Here is a 21,795-nt window from a genome sequence, read left to right as displayed (position 1 = left end):
CTCCTCAATTTTTAATGGAATTACAAAAGCAAAGTCAAAAGGTCCTTTGGGATGAATGGGACGCTTCCTAGGCTAACTTTTGCATTGAAAATGGAAAAAATAAATTACGTGATATTTGTGATAAGACTATGATTTCTTTAAAAGTCTGCACATCAGTATATTCCCTGGCTTAGAAGGGTGAGGGTACAGCTATCCATCTGCACCCTCTCCCCATATTTTTTAAAAACAAGTAATATATGTAAGAAAAGGCCAGTGTGCGCTGGAAGTGTGCCTGTCTATGCCACTGCTGCTGTGCCCTGCAGCCTGGCAGATGGAGTCGGATGCCAGGGCCTCACGCCTACTCAGGCCAACAACACATCCAAGACTTTACAGCCTGTTCACCAGCACAGGCTGCCCCAAGGGGCACTAATGACTGTGGAAGTGAAGACACACAAAGCAGGGACTAAAGGCTAATGGGGCTTCATGACGCAACAACATGAAGACAGAACTGCCGTGGGCACCAAAGGTAACTACGGTGCTCAGATAGAGGAAAACAGGACAGGAAGCCACGAGTTCCATGGGCAGAATTGTTCCTGGTCTTAGATCTGAGGGCATTTGCAGAGAAAGGTCCAAGGCAACTTCCCCTGGGTCTGAAAGAAAATCCCCCACAGGAGAGGACAGACAACGTGGTGCTCGTCTTGAAGGGCCTGAACCCTAAGGACTGGACACGGCTTAGCATGGCTGTATCCAGTAAGGAAACTGATAACAGACTTTTTTAGAAAGTGGAAAAAAGAAGCAAAGACGTTCACAAATACAAAAATTGTTTACAAAACAATTACCTAGAAAGTTCACTGCAGTTGGTTGGGGAATAAGAGTGATGTTTTCATTTCAAACGAGCCATGATGCTACTAATGGTTTATAAAAGGGAATGGCCAGTTCTTGGTCTTCTTTCCCTTCCCATAACCCTCAGAACCTTCCTACTCCTGGTATTTTCCCTACCCTCACTGCAACCTACCCCATCATGGCCCCAAATTAATCTGCCCAGCCACTGTACCGAAGCAGCCTTGACACACCATGTTGGTTGTATTTTACTTAATGCGCCTAATGCTTGGGAAGAGAAGGTGGGGAGGGCACAGGTAGCACGTTGGCATAAACCTGGAGGTGTGTGGGCCTTGAACAGAGCTTCTCCCGGCCAAACCCAGGGCAGGGTGGGCATCTGCAGTACAGTGCAGGCTGCAGGTAAACTGAGGTAAGGAAGAACATGGCAGCTCCAGCTGGCCTGCTTTCCGACACAGTGCAGCATGTGTGTACTCTTGGGTGGAGGCACCAAAAGACTCATTTTCTTCCAGTTGCTGCTGCCATTCCACCCTCTGGCTAGAAGAATGCTCTTTACAGAGTCCAAAAGAATAGCCACTTGGTCTTCCTCTGAGGTACAAATCCAATAGAGCCTTAATCCCAAAGATCCAGCGCCCACTGGAGTGCAGAAGTCAGAATCAAATGCTCAGAATCAAAAGGTATAGCACTCCTGCCCAGCCAGTTTATCAGCAGTTGTATAGACAGATCAGAAAAAACTAGCATTTAGTATAAAAACTGTTTTTCAAATGGGGTAATTTCCTATCCTTCTCCAGAGATCATAATTCTTCACGTTTCTGAGGACCTAAGGAAAAGAACCACAGAAAAGAAACAGATGATCTTCAAATTATAAACCCCACCAAGTGTTTACAATTTTTCACTTTTCATCACTGTAACCTATTTTTTGTACCTCCACCTCCATCTTATCTCACTTATTGAATCTTTGGGACCTTGGCTGGGTGTTTTTGTACTCTATTTTAAAAGCAAAAACTAACTTCAGGATTTTTAAAAAACGGAAACTATCTGTAAATCCTACTCCAAAGGAATTGTTTTCACAAATACAATATTTGCTTTCAGTAAATTTACTTTCAGTAAATATGCATGTATTTTTTAGTCAGGATTTTTATTTTATCATTTAATAGCATATGGACATTTTCTAGGTATTATTATAGCTCATTCTTGGATGTTTAAACTGTTTTTAATGCTTTTGGCTTATAAGTAATAGTAAAATAAATTTCTTCATACATAACTTTTTTTTTCTGTTGAATTATTTCTTGAAGGCATATTCTCAAGAGAGGAATTACTGAGGGTATAAATGCCTTAAAGGCTCCTACTGGCAGATATACTGCTTTTTAACAAGGGCTATTCTAATACACAAAGCTTCATCAAGGCTCACAACAGTTTCACCACCATCTCCCAAACAAATGGCAATAAACTATGTCTATTTTTTTCCACGTAGCAGATATTAGTAACAGACTGCTTTAATTTGATTACTGTTTCCTCAAATTCATTTCTCATTTGTGTTTCCTCTTACTGAACGTGTGTCCACATTCTTTGCCCAGTTATCTACGGAAACCCTCAAGATTCAGCTGCTGAATCTGAATGAATGATTTTTACAGTGACTATATGACCTCCCAGCTGTGATGTTTAATGCCATGGGACAGTCTGAGGGATGCACAGGCAAATCACTCAAGATCCATGTTATGCAACTGCTTTTTTCAGTTGATTTTGAGACAGGGTCTTGCTCTGTCATAGAGTCTCTCTCTGTTACCTAGGCTGGAGTGCAGGGGCTCACTGCAACCTTGACCTTCCAGGTTCAAGCAATCCTCCCACCTCAGCTTCCTGAGAGGCTAGGATTACAGGTAGGAGCCACTACACCCAGCCACTTTTTTAGAATTAGTCTAAAGCAGAATAAATCTTAAAAATCCAGAGCCCATGTATATACCAAAACAGCACCATGTACTCCATAAATATGTACAATTATTGTGTGACAATTTAAAAGTAAATAAATTAAAACTTTTTCTTAAATCTAGAGCCCAGCTTATTAATATTTTTAAAAGTCACTTTAGTGTTCTAATGATTTTTTCAAGTAGTTATCATTCAAGACACACACAATAGGGAAAACATTAAAGACTAAATTCCTGTTCTTACACTAAACTAAATACAAGCATTCCATCTCCTTCCCAACATGCTTGTTTTAAAGAATACATTTTCAGCCAGGTGCAGTGGCTCATGTTTGTAATCCCAGCACTTTGGGAGGCTGAGGCGGGTGGATCACTTGAGGTCAGGAGTTCAAGACCAGCCTAGGCAACATGGTGAAACCCCATCTCTACTAAAATTACAAAAAATTAAAAATAAGTAAATAAATAAAAAATTAGCTGGGTGTGGTGGTACATGCCTGTAATTCCAGCTACTTGGGAGGTTGAGGTATGAGAATCATGTGAACCTGGGAGGCAGAGGTTGCAGTAAGCCAAGATCATGCCACTGCACTCCAGCCTGGGTGACAAAGTAAGATTCTGTCTTAAAAAAAAAAAAAAAGAGGCCAGGCACGGTGGCTCACAAGGTCAGGCAGTGGCTCACAAGGTCAGAAGTTCAAGACCAGCCTGGCGAAAATGGTGAAACCCCGTCTCTACTAAAAATACAAAAATCAGCTGGGCACAGTGGCAAGTACCTGTAATCCCAGTTACTCGGGAGGCTAAGGCAGGAAAATTGCTTGAACCTGGCGTAGGTTGCAGTGAGCCTAGATCGTGCCACTGCACTCTAGCCTGAGTTACAGAGGGAGACTCCATTTCAAAAAAAAAAAAAAAAGAATTTCAAATACATACTTGTCTTGATCTAAATTTATTCATTCACTAGTACACTGATAGATTTAATGAAAAAAACAAAGAATCAGACAAGAAATCTGCAAAAAGTTCAGTTTATTTATCATAAAACTCATGAACCTAAATAACAATAGTCACAATTAAAATACTCTTTATCCCTCTCACCAGAAAAAGGGGAAAAAAGGCAGTAAGTGCATTAATAAATACTGTTTAGAAGACCAACATAAGGCCAGGCACGGTGGCTCATGCCCGTAATCCTAGCATTTGAGGAGGCCGAAGTGGGCAGATCATAAGGTCAGGAGTTCAAGACCAGCCTGGCCAACATGGCAAAACCTCGTCTCTACTAAAAATACAAAAATTAGCTGGGCGCAGTGGCAAGCACCTGTAATCCCAGCTATTCGGGAGGCTGAGCAGGAGAATCACTTGAACCCGGGAGGCAGAGATTGCAGTGAGCCGAGACGGCGCCACTGCACTCCAGCCTGGGCAACAAAGCAAGACTCCATCTCAAAAAAAAAAAAGAAGACCAACATAAAAGGAAAATGAAAAACATATAATGGTTGATGTCAGAATGGAAGAATTAATGGGAGATTTTTCTCTTCCTTTTATTCATTATTCTATTGTCTTTACAACAAGCAGAAATCATAAATGAAAACAAGTATTGACGTAAAGCCAACGATTTGTGCTTACCTTCTCGGCTTGGTTCTTTTGTCTTCTCTTTATACAGCGTTCCTGTTTCTTTCTCCTTCTGAAAGCGGATCTGTAGCTGTTTGATCTCTTGATCGTAGTCCTGCCACTCTGGGACAATTCGCACAGCTGCTTCCAGTTTGGGCTCTTTGGTCATTGGATTATTACACTGTGAAAGTCAAAAGAACATGCTTCAACTGAGTTGAAGAAAGGCTACACAATAGAGAATTCAAAGGTTCTTGGTTCCAAGTCCTAACTGGACAAAAAAACAACAGTTAGGAACCAAATGAGGTACTACCAGAAGCAATATGGCAGTGGGCTATGTAAGGCTGTATTTACGTCTACAAAGAACCTATGAGTGGCTACTGGAAGGCAGGAAAAGTAAAAGCCCAAAATTACAGGGCACAGAGATAAACTGGAAGCCAAGGAATGACTCAGCAGATTGTAAGTTGTGAAAACAGTCCCATTAAATGCTAGGGGATTTGGTTTCCTAATGTAAGTGGGGAAAAAAAAAACCACTGAAATATTCTATAAGTCCACAGTTTTAAGACAAGCTGCCTCAGAAAACCCCCTCTTAAACCGGAGTAAGCTGACCCCCTCTTCCCCACTCTGAGTGCTCTGTAGCTGCATTTCTGAACTTCTATTGAGGCATCACATCACGGCTGCCAGACGTGTTAAAATTGAGTAAAGCCTGATTACAGCCATCTGGGCAGCTTGGGGGAGGACAGGGAAAACAAATGTTTGCTATCCATACTTGCAAATTCCTGTTTTATACATACTGTAAAATCTTGTCTTTTAAAACTGCCACCACAAAATCACAGGAAGTTAAACTATCTCTGTGCCTGTTACAAGCTAATGGATTATCTGAGTCCTAAAACTCCCTTATGCCCCTCTCAGCCCATATAAACCCCTCGTTTTGTAAGCTCCTGACTCTCTCCTCTGATTGTTACAGAGCAGCCTGGCAGGTTAATAAAACTTGCTTGCCTAACTTTGGGTCTACTCCCCTTTCTCTCGACTAACCTTACATTTTGGCGCCGAAACCTGGGAAGGGGTAGGCTCTGGCCAGGCGTCCTTAAGGGACTCTCTCTCTCTTTCTTTCTCTCTCCCTCTCCTATCGCCTCTCTCTCTTGGCCAACCTTCCTCCTTCCCGAACCTGCCGAACACCTGGAGGATCTCCCAGATTCTCCCATTGCTAGCGACCTCATCCACCATCAGAGCCTCAGCCGGGGTAAGAGGCACTCTTGCTGTTTACCTGGAACCCTTGACCACCTCTGCCTTTTCAAAAGACCCAGCGCTGGGCCTAGGGATTCCTCTGGCCTCCAGGCCTCCAGTTCCTCCGTCTCAGGGATGCCTGACTCGGTGGCTACCTCCTCTATTCCAGACAGGACCTGTGGGACAGGGGACGCCCTCTCCTGCTGGCCTTGTCACAACAAAGGGTTTCCTTCCAAGGAAACTGGATAGTCAAAGATCAAAACCTCATCCTGCCCAAGAACAAACCAAAGAAAATCTAACATCTCTTCACCAGTCCTTCCATGTTGGTGCACACCCCCTGTACCTTCTCCTTTGCCTTTATTTCTCTTCCCCTGACCTATTTACCCACTCAAAGACATAACCTCAAACTGTCATATATGCTCTGCCACTTCCTCCCAAGGGGCTCTCCTCTCTCCTCCTATCCCTACACATCAGGTAAGAGGAACATTCCCAGGGAAGACTAGCAAATAGACTTTACCCGTATGACTCCTGTTAAAAAGACTAAGTTTCTTCTTACTCTTATAGCCACCTTCTCCGGGTGGGTAGAAGCGTTTCCCACCTCCTCCGAAACAGCTGCAGCAGTCTCCTAAATTCTTTTAATAGAAATCATCCCTAGATTTGCTCTCCCGCACTCCATACAATCAGACATCTGCCCTAGCTTCATCTCCCAAATCACCCAACAAGTCTCTTAGTTCCTCAACGTCCAGTGGCACCTCCATAGCCCATACCAACCCCAGTCAGCAGGAAAAGCTGAAAGGGCAAATGGGATCCTTAAAACTCACTTAACCAAACTCACTCTAGAAGTCCAGAAACCCTGGACCTCCCTTCTGCCCATAGCCCGAGCCCACATCAGAGCCAGCCCAAAAGCACCCTCCTTCCTCAGCCCATTTGAGTTAATGTATGGACACCCTCTCCTCTTGCAAAGCAGGCCCCCTTCTAACTCTTAGCTAGGAGAATATCTCCCAATACTTTTCCTCATCCACCATCTCCTCCATGAAGAAGCAGACTAGGCTCTCCCAAAGCTCCACAAAGGCCCTACCAACCGGACTTTCCTACCAGGAGAAATGTCTGCCTAAGAACTCTTAACCCAGCAAGCCTTAAACCAAAGTGGGAAGGTCCCTTTCAAGTTCTTCTCACAATCCCCACCGCAACTAAACTGTCAGGACATATCTCTTGGTACCATCTTTCCAGATTAAAAAGAGCTCCTGAAGCGCCCACTGACCTGCCAACTGCCATCCTCTGCCGATTCTCCAGCACCCTCCTTATTCCAACCGAACTCCACCTTATGCCCATTCCCAAGGAAGACTCATGAGCGGTAACTCCTTCATGTATCACCTCTGCCCCTGCTCCAGGTGCCAAGGTCCTCATGACGAGAAACAGCCCCCCCACCCACTCCTGACAGCATACCAAATATTAGAATTCTTCTCCTCTCTCTCCATTCCCACACGTAGGAAAGTCTTAACTCACCTACCTATTCATTGCTCATTTGCAAGGAGAATTTGACTATCCATGGGATGCTATCAGACCCTCTAGAAGAGGCCACCTCCCAATACAGCCCCTACCAACTCCTTCCCCCAGATAGAGACTCCGATTCTTCCTCAAGCTCCTAACTCTTCTAATAGTCAACCCCACTGCCTCTGCTCCCTCAAAGTCCCCTCTCACTTCTACAAGGCTCAGATGATCTCTCAGTCTCAGTCACTTCTTGTTATTGTACTCCAACTCTACACTTGCTTCCCGTCGCTGGACTGTTTTTCCCTTTCCTCTACTGCCAACTCAAGCATCCCAGTTTCTCAGCCCTGGGACCATATTCCCATTTGCGTTTCATACACCGTCCAAAAAGGCTCTGCCTTGGTAGACAGAGTCCTCACCCTCACTGGGAACTGCCCCACTGCCCTCGCTAATGGAGCTACCAAACTTCTCTCCATATACACTGCCAATTACAACCATACAAAACTCCCTCACCCTGCTATCCAGGGTCCCATTCTTATGTGTTACCTCTTCCAACAGACACATACATGTAGGCACCATCCTTCCCTCTGCCTGTGGCTCAACTCAAACCACCTCTCATCCCTCTTCCCATACCTCATTCCGAGTAGATTATTCAGTTTCCCCTGACGCTAACCGCCTCTTTACCCAGCCCTTCCGCATGACCTCCCTTCCTGCCTCTCAAACATGGAAACCCCCCACCCCACAGACAGAAGTTCTCAAAGGGGTCTCTCTTTCCTCCTCACTCTGAGTTGTTGAAGCTGAACCAAGCCCCTCCAAACGAGGAACCTACACACTCCAACACCTATTCTCAACCCACTTGTCTGTTTGCATTAACACCGCAGGCATCTTCTTCCTCTGCGGATCCACAACCTACTTCTGTCTCCCTATCAACTGGACAGGTACTTGCACCCTAGTCTACCTTACCCCCAACATTAACCTAGTCTCTCCAAACCAAGAACTCTAGTCCCTGCTACATTACACACTTGCGCAAAAAAAAGCAATTCAGTTCATTCCCTTATTAGCAGCTCTTGGAGTCACAACTAGTGTCAGGTTAAAAGCAGGATGCCTAGGAACCTCATTATCATATTTCCAGTCACTCTCCCAAGACTTCCAATCGTCACTAGAGGAAATAGCAAACTCTATCACTCACTTCCAAAACCAATTAATCTCTTTGGCAGCAGTCATCCTACAAAACTGCAGAGGCCTAGACCTCCTCACTGCTGAAAAAGGAGGTCTGTGCCTCTTTTTAAATGAACAATGCTGTTTCTACCTCAATCAATCTGGGCTAGTATGAGATATTGTCAAAAAGCTCAAAGATCAAGCACAAAAACTTAAAGATAGTCAGTTCACCTGGCCCCAGTGGTTCTGTGACTCCTGGGCACCCTGACTACTGCCCCTCCTGGGTCCTGCCATAACCCTTTCCCTCCTTCTAGCATTTGGCCCCTGCCTCTTACGACTCCTCACCCGGTTTTTACAGGACCGTATTAAAGCTTTCACCCATGGAACAATACAAGATATAATGCTGTTCCAAGAATAGCGACAGCTCCAGGAACGACAATCCCTGCAATCTAGCCTCTCCCCAAACATCAACCCTATCCAGCAAGAAGCAGATGGATGTCAACAGTGCCCCTCTTCTATTACCTAATAAAGGCTGGAATGGTCTATTCTCCTTTCTCTCAGCTAACCTTACGCACAGCCCCAACAAACTATACAATTACAGAGAAAGTCTAAATAAGAATCTAGGAAATTCCTAAAGAATCTAAATAAAAGTCATTAATCATGATTCAGTTATACATCCACTAGACAAACATGCAGACAGCTTACCAAATCAATGGTTTTTGCCCTCTTCTTAGAGGCGTCATCACACCACGTTTCACACCAAAGCCATTCTTGAGGGAGGGATTTAATTGGCACCTGATGAATCATGTTATTGGGCAGATCCTGTTTGGTAAATAATAATAATAATAATAATAAAACACATGTATCTAAAGTTCTGGTGGTATTTATTTATTTATTTAGAGATGGGGTCTCACTGTCACCCAGGTTGGAGTGCAGTGGTGTGATCTCAGCTCACTGCAACCTCCACCTCCCAGGTTCAAGAGATTCTTGTGCCTCAGCCTCCTGAGTAGCTGGGACTACAGGGGACTACCACCACACCTGGCCAATTTTTGTATTTTTACAAAACATGGGGTTTTGCCATGTTGCCCAGGCTGGTCTCAAACTGCTGAGCTCAAGCGATTGACCCATTTCAGCCTCACAAAGTGCTGGGATTCCAGGCATGAGCCATCGCGCCCAGCCAGTTGAGGGGATCACATGCCAATCACAAATGTTCAGAATAGAAAAGTCCCCACCAAAGCCTTAGAGAAATTATTTAAAACTATACATTTTAGAGGATCCATAAAATATCTGCCCATAATAAGCAACTGAAAAGCTTTGGCTTAAAACTTACAAAGAGCCTGCACCTAAGCCTCCCTTCATTAGGTCAATCCTGAGAAAAATACTCCTCCTGACTTTTGAAAGTCAACTAAATAGAGTGGTGGTTCGTAAATTTTACAGCCTCCCGTCAAGGAAGCTTTGAATCTACCTTGTCTATTGAGACTTGATCCCAAATAGATGACATTATTTTTTCTAGCCAATTCTACTCTATACTTTAAACCTTTTTTCTGAGGAGACCGTCTGACTTTGCCACAATAAAATGTTCCATCGTCCTAAGATTTACATGGAACAGAGAAATGTACAGAAAGTATTAACTGTGATACTCGTAAAAAATGTTCCATGATGGTACAAAAATAAATAGTTGATACTTCTCTACAAAACCCTGTCAACAAACTAAAAATTTAAAATAGCTGCTGAAGTTGGTAGATCACTTGAGCCCAGGAGTTCCAAGACCAGCCAAGGCAACATGGCAAAACCCCATCTCTATAAAACATACAAACAATTAGCCGGGCCTGGGGGTGCAAGCCTGTCGTCCCAGCTACTAGGGAGGCTGAGATAGGAGGATCGCCTGAGCCAGGGAGTTCAAGGCTGCAGCGAGCCATGATCGAGCCCATCACTACACTCCAGTCTGGGTGACAGAGTGAGACCTTTTCTAAAAAAAAAAAAAAAAAGAAAGAAAAGAAAAAAGCTGGATTAAGGTATCAAATACTCATCTTGATTTATCTTAATTTCACTTCAAGTCTTACAAACTGTTGACCTTGTGGCACTGCTACAGAAAGCTGAATCAACACAGTATCAGTTCCAACCCTGTGCTCTGCTTGAAAAATAGTAGAACTCTACTTTCAGCATTTGGGGACTAGATAAATGAGACTAGGACACCTCCTGAGGAAAACTAGAATAGCTGAATGAATTACAAAAAGCATACACCTTTTGAAGGCACCAGAGAACTAACAAGACAGTAATTACTAAACCAGGGGAGAACAAAGACCAGAAAAGATAACCCAGGAATTGGGTTTTTCCCTCTGGATCTATGCTGCTACTCAGGCCTGAGGTAATGAAGATTTGTACATAAGATCTGCGGTGGTTGAGGGGAGTTCTAGTGAAACCCTTTGCTTTGGGTTGGTGTACCAAAAGAATACACATTACAATTTAGAGTAAGCCAAAAAAGGCCTGAGAAAAATGCAGCTCAACTTCCAGTCATCAGAATCCTTAAAATGGATTAAAATAATCCTGGATAGCCAGGGCCCCCAAGTTTCTGAAAAAAAGTGTGACAAAACAAAACAAATACTGTTGAATGGTATCATTTTTAAACTCAAATTATTCCCCAAAATAATCCTGCAAAAACATGCCTGACACACTATAGAAAATAAACAGATACGTGAGAGACGGTATGAACAAAAGAGTAACAGAAATAATACAACAGAATCAGATCCACAGTAGCTCTATCAATTAGAAGATACCAGGTATCACACAAATTTTAAAGTAAGTAGAGCCGGGCACTGTGGCTCATGCCTGTAATCCCAGCACTTTGGGAGGCCAAGTGGGAGGATCCCTTGAGCCCAAGAGTTCAAGACCAGCCTGGGCAACACAGGGAGATTCTACCTCTATAAAAAAATAAACTAGCCAGGCATGGTGGTGAGTGCCAGTAGTTCTAGCTACTCAGAAGCTAAAATGGGAGTAATGCTAGAGCCTGAGAAATTGAGGCTGCAGTGAACTATGATTGTGCCACTGAACTCCAGCCTAGGTAACAGAGTGATACCCTGTCTCTGAAAAAAAGAAATGAAGCCAATCTTACACAAACCAGTTACAAGTAAATGGAAAAGAATAAAATCCAGCTTATTCTGTGAAGTCACCATAGCCTTGATATCAACCTGATAGGGATATTACAAGCCAATGTCACAGAAAAATATAAATGAAAAAATCTTAAATACTAGCACAAAGAATCCAGAAATATATTAAAAAGGTAATAAATAATGACCAAGTTGGTATATAATACACATTTTATAATTCAGGGATTATATTTAGGTATATAATTTGTCATCAAACACAAAGAAAATAACTCAGAAAGATATAGTAAAATTAAAATGATATACTAGAAAATACTTAACACAAAACAAGGCAGTAACAAAGAAACTGAGGAACAAAAAAGATGTAACACATAGAAAACAAATAAGAAATGACAGCGCTAAATCCTCCCTCATTAATAACTGCATTAAATGTAAATGGATTAAACTCTCCAATAAAAAGCCACACTGGGATGTCAGCTCACACCCACCAAAATAACAGACTGCCAATACGTATTGGTCAAAATATGGAGCAACAGGAATTCTTACACACCTGATGGGAATGTAAATTAGAACGACTTTGAAAAACTTTGGAATTAGCTAGTAAAGATACACATGTCTGATGACCAGCAGTTCCACTTGCAGTTGTATAAACAATTGGAATAGTGCACACGTGCAAGAGTAGTCACAGGAGCAATATCCATGGAAGTCAAAATTGAAAACCACCCAAATGTGAATGGATAAACAAAACGTACCACAAACGTACCACCACACACAGCGACACGGATGAATCACACAACATAATGCTGAGCAAAAGCTGGACTCAAAAGAGGTCATCTGGCTGGTCGCAGTGGCTCACACCTATAATCCCAGCACTTTGGGAGGCCAAAGAGGGTGGATCACTTGAGGTCAGGAGTTTGAGACCAGCCTGGCCAACATGGTGAAACCCCGTCTCTACTAAAAATACAAAATTAGCCAGGCGTGGTGGTACACACCTGTAATCCCAGTTACTCAGGAGGTTGAGGCAGGAGAATCGCTTGAACCCGGGAGGTAGATGTTGCAGTGAGTGCAACCCAGATCATGCCACTGCACCCCAGCCTGGGCAACAGAGCGAGACTCCATCTTAAAAAAAAAAAGAAAGAAAGAGTTTATCTTTTATTATTCCACTGAGATACAGGCGAAGAAAATGAGCAAATTACACTAATGTTTAAGGATACATGCTTATGCTTAAACAGTGAATCTATACACAAAGAAAAGCTAATGATTACCACAAAAGTCATGATGCTAGACACTTTTGTTAGGAAGGAAGGGTGGCTTCTGGAATGTTAATAATGTTCTATTTCTTGAACTAGGTTGTGGTATATGGGTATTTGCTTTGTAAGAATTCCTGGATGTATGTGAATATGTATGTATTTGTTTTATATACTTTTCTTTATGGATGTTACGTATCACAATAAAGGTTTGAAAAAATTGAAGTAGACTTCAGTGAAACGAAATGCTTAAAATATGTGAAACATGTATCTAAAACCCTTAAACTACAATCTCACCTCTGAAAAATGCTTAACATTAACAAACAGTAACTTAGCTAGCCTTTAAATACACCACGGTTTCTGACATAGAGAAAGGGGAAACTGTGATACTATACTGTGATTCTATACTATGAATCCTGAGCTATTTAGTTCCCACAGTAGAAAAACAAATTGACCCTAGCAAGTAGAGAAACAAATCTATGAGAATTAGTTTGAGTACAAAATACAAAGACATGGTAATGGTTCAGAGAGGCAGCATTCTCCTTCCATCTCTCTCCCCGACCAGCATCAGATCTATGACATTTTTCATGCTGATATGTCTACTCTTGAAGGCAGATAAAAATTCTCTCTCTCTCACACACACACCATGAGAAAACAAGACACCATCCTAAGAGAGGAGAGAAGTGAAGACACAAATAATACTTCATTTTCTGATGCAACACTGTATACCTGTCACTCAAAGTTAACCATAAAAAATGGATACTTACTTGATCAAGATTTGAAAGGCTGTTAGGATCTTGACTCAGACCTTGGTACTGTCCCCTGAGTCTGTCACCAGCAGCTATTTTCCTAAACTTCTTCAGATCCACAACATATAGTGCACTGAATAAAGAAGACCCACTTGTTACAATCAACCATGGATTATGACAGGAAAACTAAACCCACTGAATAATGGAACAGGTCACTAGCCAAATATTCTGGCTTTTCTTTGAAAAGGTATGCTGCGGCCCTACAGTGGAGTCTAAGTGTGCTACTTTAAAGATCTCTAAGAAAGTCACTGTAAAATCTATACTGTGCTATGCTTTTGTCACTGTTCCATATTTTTCATCCAAAAGAAATAATCTCTGACAAAGATTTCTAGCAAATGCAGCAGTAATAAATAAAAGCCACAGTAACTGGTAAATGAGCATTATTCAATGATATCCTGATGATGTCTTCAGTGTTATGAGGGGGAAACCCCAGTGTTATTATAGTCCTTACAGTTCTTTTGGACCAGGAACATAAAGAAGGAAGCTGCAATCACTACCCCAGCAGGGATCTCTGCATGTGCCACTTTCTACAGGCTCCTCTTCCCTGCACATCCTCCAAATCACACTTCTCACAGAGAAAATCATGGAGTGCTCATGAGAAATCTAACGCACACACTGTTAGACCTAAAAGGTCTACTTCTAGGAATTTATCCCACAAATATATCTGATATATGAAAAATCATTTATTTAGCAGATTATTCATCGCAACATTGTAGGTCATAGGAAAAAACTATAAATAACACTCACACACTGGAATAATATGCAGCTATGAAAAGGAATAAGGTATCTCTCAATATACTGAGAAGATGTATATGACATTAAGAAAAAAAAAGCCAAGTTACAAAATGTATAAATAGGCAGCCTATTTTGTGTAAAACAAGAATACACATTCACAACTGTTTATGTAAGAAGAACATCTGGAAGGATAGACAGTAAATAAGTTGGGAGGTTATCTGTTGTGACAGCAGGAATAGAGTAGGAAAGAGAGAGACAGGATTACGAATTTTTTTTACACTGTGTATTTTTTTTTTTTTTGAGATGGAGTCTCACTCTGCTGCCCAGGCTGCAGTGCAGTGGCGTGATCTCAGCTCACTGCAACCTCCGCCTCCTGGGCTCAAGCGATTCTCCTGCCTTAGCTTCCTGAGTAGCTGGGATTACAGGTGCCTGCCACTACACCTGGCTACTTTTTGTATTTTTAGTGGAGACGAGGTTTCGCCATGTTGGCCAGGCTGGTCATGAACTCCTGACCTCAGGTGATCCACCTGCCTTGGCGTCCCAAAGTGCTAGGACTACAGGTTTGAGCCACTGCACCTGGCCACTGTGTATTTTTTATAATTTTTATTTTGCAAGCATACTAATATATTGCCTATTCACAATTTTAACTACACAAAATCAATTTTAAGGAAAACTCCATACCAGTGTTAGGAGTGATTCTTTTCAGTACCTGATATGATACTTTCGCCCAGCTAAATGACTGGCCCAGTACCCCGACTTCCAGAACCTGTAGCCATCCATTTCTCTTCGGCTGTCACAGAAAGGAGTGTAACCATAAGGAGCACCGTCCAAATTGAAATCTCGTAACTCTTTCAGATCTGTTCGTACAATCTGGAGAATACCAAAAGTCATCTGTTAAGCAACCATGCAGACAGCTCTAAAGCAGTTTCCTTAAGATACAGAGTGGCTCACTTAAGGCAGCAGGGAGGGCTGCTCAGTGGTTAGTGGTACAGGCACTACCGATGGATGCACTTTGATTCCTCCACTTATTAGCTGGTTGACCTCACTAACATGTAAGACACTCGGCAAGGTGTGTGGGAGTAGAAATAAAACAAACTTCAATTGCTTAGCCTTTCTGTGCCTCGGTTTCTTCATCTGTAAAATGGAGATAATGATAATACCTATGTCACAGCGTTGCTGGGAGGAGTAATATGTAAGTTAACATATGGATGGACAGATGTAGAATAATGCCTTTTCCATCTTAAGTACTCAATGAGGATTAAATGTGGCTATGTTAGAGTTAGGAAGGCAAGCTTCAGGCTGAGCCAGCGGAAGAGAATTCCAACGAGGTGAGTGAAGCCTCTGTCCCAGTGCCTTTCACACACATTACATCCTTCCATTCAGGTGACAGACTCAGGTTTCTGCCTGCTTGGGCTGAAGTGGAAGGCTGTGAGCAGAAGTACAGTTATGCTGTTTGAGTTTGTATGCTTTAAAATCACACGTTCCCTTTCAGTAAGTCAAATCCTGACAGCAGGAAGAATATCCGGAGGTTCCCTATTGCCAAAGCCATGCATCCACTTGAGCTTCATTTATTACCAGTGACAAAAACTCTATATTTTGGGCAGATAATTAGAAATGATGGCAAGCACTGCTAAATGCTAATTTTCTAATTTTTAGTTTTCATGTTAAATGAATTAAGTCAGATACAAAAGTGCACACATTATGTTATCACAATGATGTTAAAAAGACACAGAAAAAGATACAAAGGAGATAAACTAAACGCAAATTTAAAAAGTGATCACATCTGTGCAATACGTTTCCATATTTTCTAAATGTAAAATAAGCATGTTCTTTGTCATAACTGAAAAGAGAGCATTTAAGAAGAAATAAGCCATTTGTTGTTTTTAATACAAATTGTCAAAACTTGGCCTTTAAGGGCCTACCTGATCAGCATCCACAAACAGGAACTTGTCAACAACTAGTGGGAAAAGTACATCCAGGAAGAGGATCTTGTAACCCCAGATGATGCGCTGCTTTTCAGTCTGTTGATGAAGCCACCGGGGCCACTTGTACTGAACAAGCTCATACTGGAAATTGTATTCATTTGCCATGTAAGGTATAAACTCCTATTTGTAGACAGGGGGAACAACAAATAATCATTTCTTCTGATTGAGAAAACTGCTTTCATAATGTAAGCCAACCACCATGATACAGGACAAATAAAACACATTTACCAAAACAGTGGTCTTACAAAGACTGGCCCTGACCCACTCATAACAATATAGAAGAGTAGATGTAAACCTCTGTCAAATCCCCATTTCTTTATGACTTCTGGTCACCAGATGAAATGACAGAATGTTCAAGAGAAGGATTTTAGATTTATGCCCCTCTGTGTGTGTTTTTATAGCACATGAATTTTAAGTCCATTTGTCTAAACTTGATTTCAGTAAAGCATTTATTGAGCTTGACGATAAGCCTTCCTAAAGGCCAGATCTAACCCAGGGAATAACATGGCAAAGCCAGAACTCTGGACAACTGTGTTGCCCTTAATGAGTAAGTCTTTCATATTCTAAGTACAAGCACCTTTAGGGGGCCAGCAGTAAAGTGCTTATCAAGGAGAATGGTTACTGAATATATTAAAAGTCATTTAGTAAATTCTACAGAAAAAAAAAAAGGATGCAAATAAATCAACTCAGATGACAAATACTGGCCGACATAAATAATGCAGAAAACATTTCAAGTGCATGTTTTGCTTTGCACAGAGGAAGCATTACTCCCACACATCCTCTGGGAGTGGTTCACGCTAACACCAATCATTCTCCTCAGTGTAAACCACTGTTGTGCTTTCTACATTAAAGCAAGCACGCAGGCTTCAGAGGAAGAGAATGTTATCTCAGTAAGACATTGCTCCTAACAACAACAAAAGACTCTCCTATTGTATTATCCAAGTTTCAAACAGGTCACAATTTAACTGTTTCCCTCAAATAGACCAATCTGGAAGAATAATTAAAATAGAAATATGCAACCAAATTAGGGTATCTTAGCAAATGGAAAATTTGTTAAAGTATACAGACAAAATAAAACTCATCGAAAATATATAGTAAATATCTCCTTAATAAGAATGTTTTCCCTTTCCCTGTGAAACAAACCTTAAATGTGGGGGACAAGTAATTCTTCAAGAACCAGAATTTCACAGGTGTCTTGGTATTCTTCAGCACAGATAGCATCATTATGCTGCCAAACAAAAGTAGATAATAATAATAGCTTTCCAATGTGTTTTAACCTCAACATTATGTAGAGTCAATCACAAGACACCTAAATGCTCTTTATGGCAGAGCTAATTAATGGCTCAATTAGGCAGATGCCCAGTGATGGAAAAGGAAAAAATGTACTTATTCCAGCTTATAAAGTTATCACTGAAGAGAAGAGGCACTCCTTACCTATAAAACTACACTTAACTGACAGAGGCAAATGTTTTAATTCTGTTACACCTCTAAATAAACTGCTTCATGAACTGATATACTAATTATGGTACAGATGAACACTGGACATTGGGGTAACTGATATCACTCTCCAAAAACCCCTGCCACGTGACAGCAGCAACTGGTATTGAGGGAAGAATGTGTAATCACAGCATCTCCTGGAGCCTACACAGAGGCCCTGCTTGAGAGAGGGAGGCTACCAGCTCAGGCCTCCTTACTCAGAAAATAAAACCACATTTTGAATTGAGGAATGTAATCAAATTCAGTTGTTATTAGTGTCACTATTTTAGGTAGGATATTATTTCTTGGAAATAAAAGGGCTAAAAATAAGACAAATGACATTTTGATTTTCTATACTAGATCTGCAGTGAAAAATTAAGAGTGAACAGAACCCTGGTAATGAGAAAAGTCACTCTCAGGCTTTCCTCACACTGTAACAAGGCACTCCCAAGTGCCTTTGGTGACCACGACACCAACCAGCCCTAGCCCATGGCCTCTTCTGGCTCTGGCTGTGTGACCTTAGACAAGTCCCTTCATACTTGGGGCCTCAGCTTCTTTATAAAATAGAAGTGTTCATATTTAAGAACTAAGGTGTCTCCCAGCTCTAAAATGCTGTGAATCTTTTCCATGGTTCTCATTCTATTCTCTATGTCAGTCTCCTAACCTCTGGGTTAAGCAATGTCTGGCAGGCAGTAAACAGCACAGTCCATGAATGTGTATTATTTACGGTGATGTTAAAAAGCTATAGCGTTGTGATATCCAGAGGCACTGACTACATAGCTCAGCTTCACAGAGTTGATGAGATCAAAACAAATACATTTATAAATGGCAAGCTAATCACAATGCTCAGAGTGCTTCAAAGACACAGAGGTATAATGAGCAGAATCCCACAAAACCTTTTCACTCTAAATAAGAACACTGACAAGTTCATACATATATAGTGAAATAATCAACAAGACTGACCGAAGAAATCTTTCGTAGAGGTGACCAGATGCAACGGAGAAAATATTAATTATGTCATCTTTATCTTGCTTCACTTCCTCAGTCTTCTGTCCTCCTGTAAAGCCCCTACAACGATAAGGGTAAAAACAAGACCATTTGAAATACTGGTACGGACACAGAGTCTTTTAAAGTAAGAGGAAAGAGATGGCGCTTCCCATCCTTCCCTAGCAGATAAGCTGCAGCAGGAGTGGTTATGAAGCTTCCCTCACATCCTAGAGAGAGCATAAGACCGACAAAACCAACCTATGGGGAAAACAAAAAGAATATTCACTCCCCAATAGTGTCGCTTTAGGAAGAGACTGAACCAGAATGCAACTTATACAACAGGAGATAAATTGAACAAGGAGCAGTCAAATTTCCAAAGAGCCAGCACAGGCAGTGAGAGTCGCAAAGTACGGAGCAGAAGTAACTGCTGCATTAGGAGAACCTCTTTTGGGTTCATCAAGTGTAAAATACCCATCTACGTCAAATTTAAGTGCGAGATGTAGCTGCACAAAGTAGAATGTGAAAGGCCCAGACAGGATCAAGAGATGCAAAAAGGAGGGATAGGTAGTCCTTCTATCTCAGTTTTTCTTAGAACCGTAACTCTTTATAATGTCAATTTACCATTTGAAGGAATCCCAAAATCCAGATTCATTCTCATTCGTTCCATCACTCAGCAAATCTTCGTTTACCATGTCTGCCTTCTTCTGAACCTGCAATCGAATGTGAGAAACCTTACTCCCAGTATGTCTCACAGGCATAAAACTGCCTCTCACTGGATGTACACTGTGAGCCTGCCATTAATAGAAAATTATTAATCAATTCTCTCACAAACAGGCACAACCTCACTCAGAGTCTAGAAGGATTCATTAGAAGTATCTTCATCAGGCCATTCACATCACACCCTTATGTGAGGCGAGAGCAACCTCTTTTAATTAGACCAGCCCCATTTTCAGCTTGCAACATAGGCAAAGAACTGCAAATTCAACTGTGCAAAAAATACAGTCTGAGTGAAACCAGAAGCATGATTCAATGACCAACAGCTAGTTCCAGGGAAGAGTGTGGCTGCTGGGGCTCTAGCTGTTGGGAGGGAGGTATTTCACGTTATGACCAGTTTTCAGGATTCACTAGCACAAACAGGGGTTGCTTCTTGGCAGCACTGGAACCGTTTTTCTGCTCAACAATGCATGGCCTATTTTAGGTTTCACTGTGTGTAATGATTACTTATTCCAGAATATACTGTACTTGAATTTAAGGCACTAAGAACTTCAAAATTCTGAGAATGGAAAGTAGAAGTCAGAAGAAATTAAATAGGACTATCATTTTATTATCACTGTTGAAAATTTTCATTGCCATTTTGTGGCCATATAAACAATATAGCATCTATGAGAACATTTTATATAAAATGGGACATGTTCTGCTCACTGAGATCACCCAAAAGGTACAAGCTTTCAGTTGAGTAAAGCCACAAACTCACATTTACGAAGACATTTTGCCTTAAAGCAATATCCCTACAATTGCCACAGCAAATTCCAAAGAGACTCTTGGGCTGGTTCCAAGATACATATTTTTACATGACAGCTATCTAATAACAGAATACCACTACTTTTACCAAACTCACCTTCACTTTAATAATTTTGCTTTTGAAGTTGTTGAGGACGATAACCACCTCATCAGCGTCAGGGGGAGAATCGGTGCCATCATGGCTTTGCAAGAAAAGAAAGACAGATATTACAAGGCACAATTCTCAAAAGGCAGCAAATGTTCTCAGAGCATCTGAGTCCATCATCTTTCTCATAAAGGAGTTTTCCAGATCAAACTATCTTCTTGCTCCTTAAGCTCCTTCAAGCTGCACAGAAGAATATGTTGAAATCTTCTCTCTTTATACAGGGTGCGTGCCCAAACCTCCTTCATGAGTCCTCCTTCAAATTACCCATCACACAGTGAGAGGCATCTATGTGTGGCAACCACATGGTGAGTACTAAACAACCACCTGTATTCACAAGCTCTGAGCCAAGCATAGTGTCTTTGAGTGCAGGGGGAACAGGCCCCTCTCAACTTGAACTGCACTGCTTCCACTTTTTTTTTTTTTTTTGAGACAGAGTCTCGCTCTGTCGCCCAGGTTCGAGTGAAGTGGTGCAATCTTGGCTCAATGCAACCTCTGCCTCCCAGATTCAAGTGATTTTCCTGCTTCAACCTTCAAATAGCTGAGTTTACAGATGCCCACCACCACGCCTGGCTAATTTTTGTATTTTAGCAGAGACAGGGTTTCACCATATTGGCTAGGCTGGTCTCAAACTCCTGACCCCAAGTGATCCACCCGTCTTGGCCTCCCAGTGTTGGGATTACAGGCGTGAGCCATCATGCTGAGCCACTACTCTTTAACTGGAATAGTGTTGTAAAGGAATCTCTTTCTGCCTGGAGGCAACAATCAGTCAAGAACAGGCCCTGTACTCAACCTGATGTCTGTACGCTACAAGAAGAACTATAAAAAACTCTATTTGCAGGCAGACAGGAACAGAGGAAGAAAAATTAATGTTTCCCTACTAATCAACAGCAATGCCAAAAATTTCCAGCAAAGTGAAGAAAGTCATAATTATAATAGGAATTCACTGCATTTGCTGTCATCTAGCAGAGAGTAGAGTTCTCAGGCAAAGTAACATTCTGCTGGGGGAGCCCTGAACAGCCAGGAAGAGGGGGCACCACACTGCTGGGAAGGGGAGAGCTGGCAAGAGCCAGGGCACCCAAAAGAGAAGGAATTTGGAGGTGCATCCAAAATTTTTTAAAACCCTATCTGAAGATGATGTTATTTGGAAGAACTTCTACTTTTTACAATGATGTTATTATAATACAGAATTCTTCTATTTCCTGGGTAAGAACCAGGCACTAATCCACTGTTTCACATGTGTCACTATGGAGCTAAGGCAAGGACATACTACAGGGTGCTTCAAATGTACTCTAATGGACATCATCCCCTAAACAAATTAGCAGGAAGTCTTTTCACACAGCTTAAAACTAATTTAAATTGTGTTAAGCAGAACTGATACCAAACTTTTTTAAAGGCAACATTTATTTTTTTTTTGAGACTAAGGAGTCTCACTGTGTCATCCAGGCTGGAGTGCAGCGGCACGATCTTGGCTCACTGCAACCTCTGCTACCCAGGTTCAAGCAATTCTCCTGCCTCAGCGTCCTGAGTAGCTGGGATTACAGGTGCCTGCCACCGTGCTGACTAATTTTTGTAGTTTTAGTAGAGATGGGGT

At 41.7% G+C, this 21,795-nt stretch overlaps 1 protein-coding gene across 4 annotated transcripts in view; it reads right to left on the bottom strand.

The window, feature by feature from the left end:
* Positions 1-783: 783 nt before the first annotated feature.
* The window catches only part of UGGT1 (UDP-glucose glycoprotein glucosyltransferase 1), a 109,330-nt gene continuing 88,318 nt past the window's right edge, over positions 784-21,795 (bottom strand). For 3 of the 4 annotated variants that reach the window (XM_064382869.1, XM_064382870.1, XM_064382871.1), the window contains 10 exons: positions 20,157-20,241; positions 19,160-19,248; positions 18,515-18,619; positions 17,219-17,303; positions 16,013-16,195; positions 14,800-14,960; positions 13,314-13,428; positions 8,901-9,017; positions 4,341-4,506; positions 784-1,636 (listed from right to left, as the gene is read on the bottom strand). In XM_064382869.1, the coding sequence (XP_064238939.1) occupies positions 1,611-1,636; positions 4,341-4,506; positions 8,901-9,017; positions 13,314-13,428; positions 14,800-14,960; positions 16,013-16,195; positions 17,219-17,303; positions 18,515-18,619; positions 19,160-19,248; positions 20,157-20,241 (1,132 nt within the window). In that variant the 3' untranslated portion in view covers positions 784-1,610. Of the gene's footprint in view, positions 1,637-4,340; positions 4,507-8,900; positions 9,018-12,291; positions 12,419-13,313; positions 13,429-14,799; positions 14,961-16,012; positions 16,196-17,218; positions 17,304-18,514; positions 18,620-19,159; positions 19,249-20,156; positions 20,242-21,795 lie in introns of those variants that run through there. The other variant, XM_064382872.1, reaches the window with a different exon arrangement.

This window comes from Aotus nancymaae, unplaced genomic scaffold (genome assembly GCF_030222135.1).
Source record: "Aotus nancymaae isolate 86718 unplaced genomic scaffold, 86718_ANA_hifiasm-v0.15.2.pri h1tg000029l, whole genome shotgun sequence".
Lineage (NCBI taxonomy): Eukaryota > Metazoa > Chordata > Mammalia > Primates > Aotidae > Aotus > Aotus nancymaae.
This window is presented reverse-complemented; position numbering and strand designations above follow the sequence as displayed.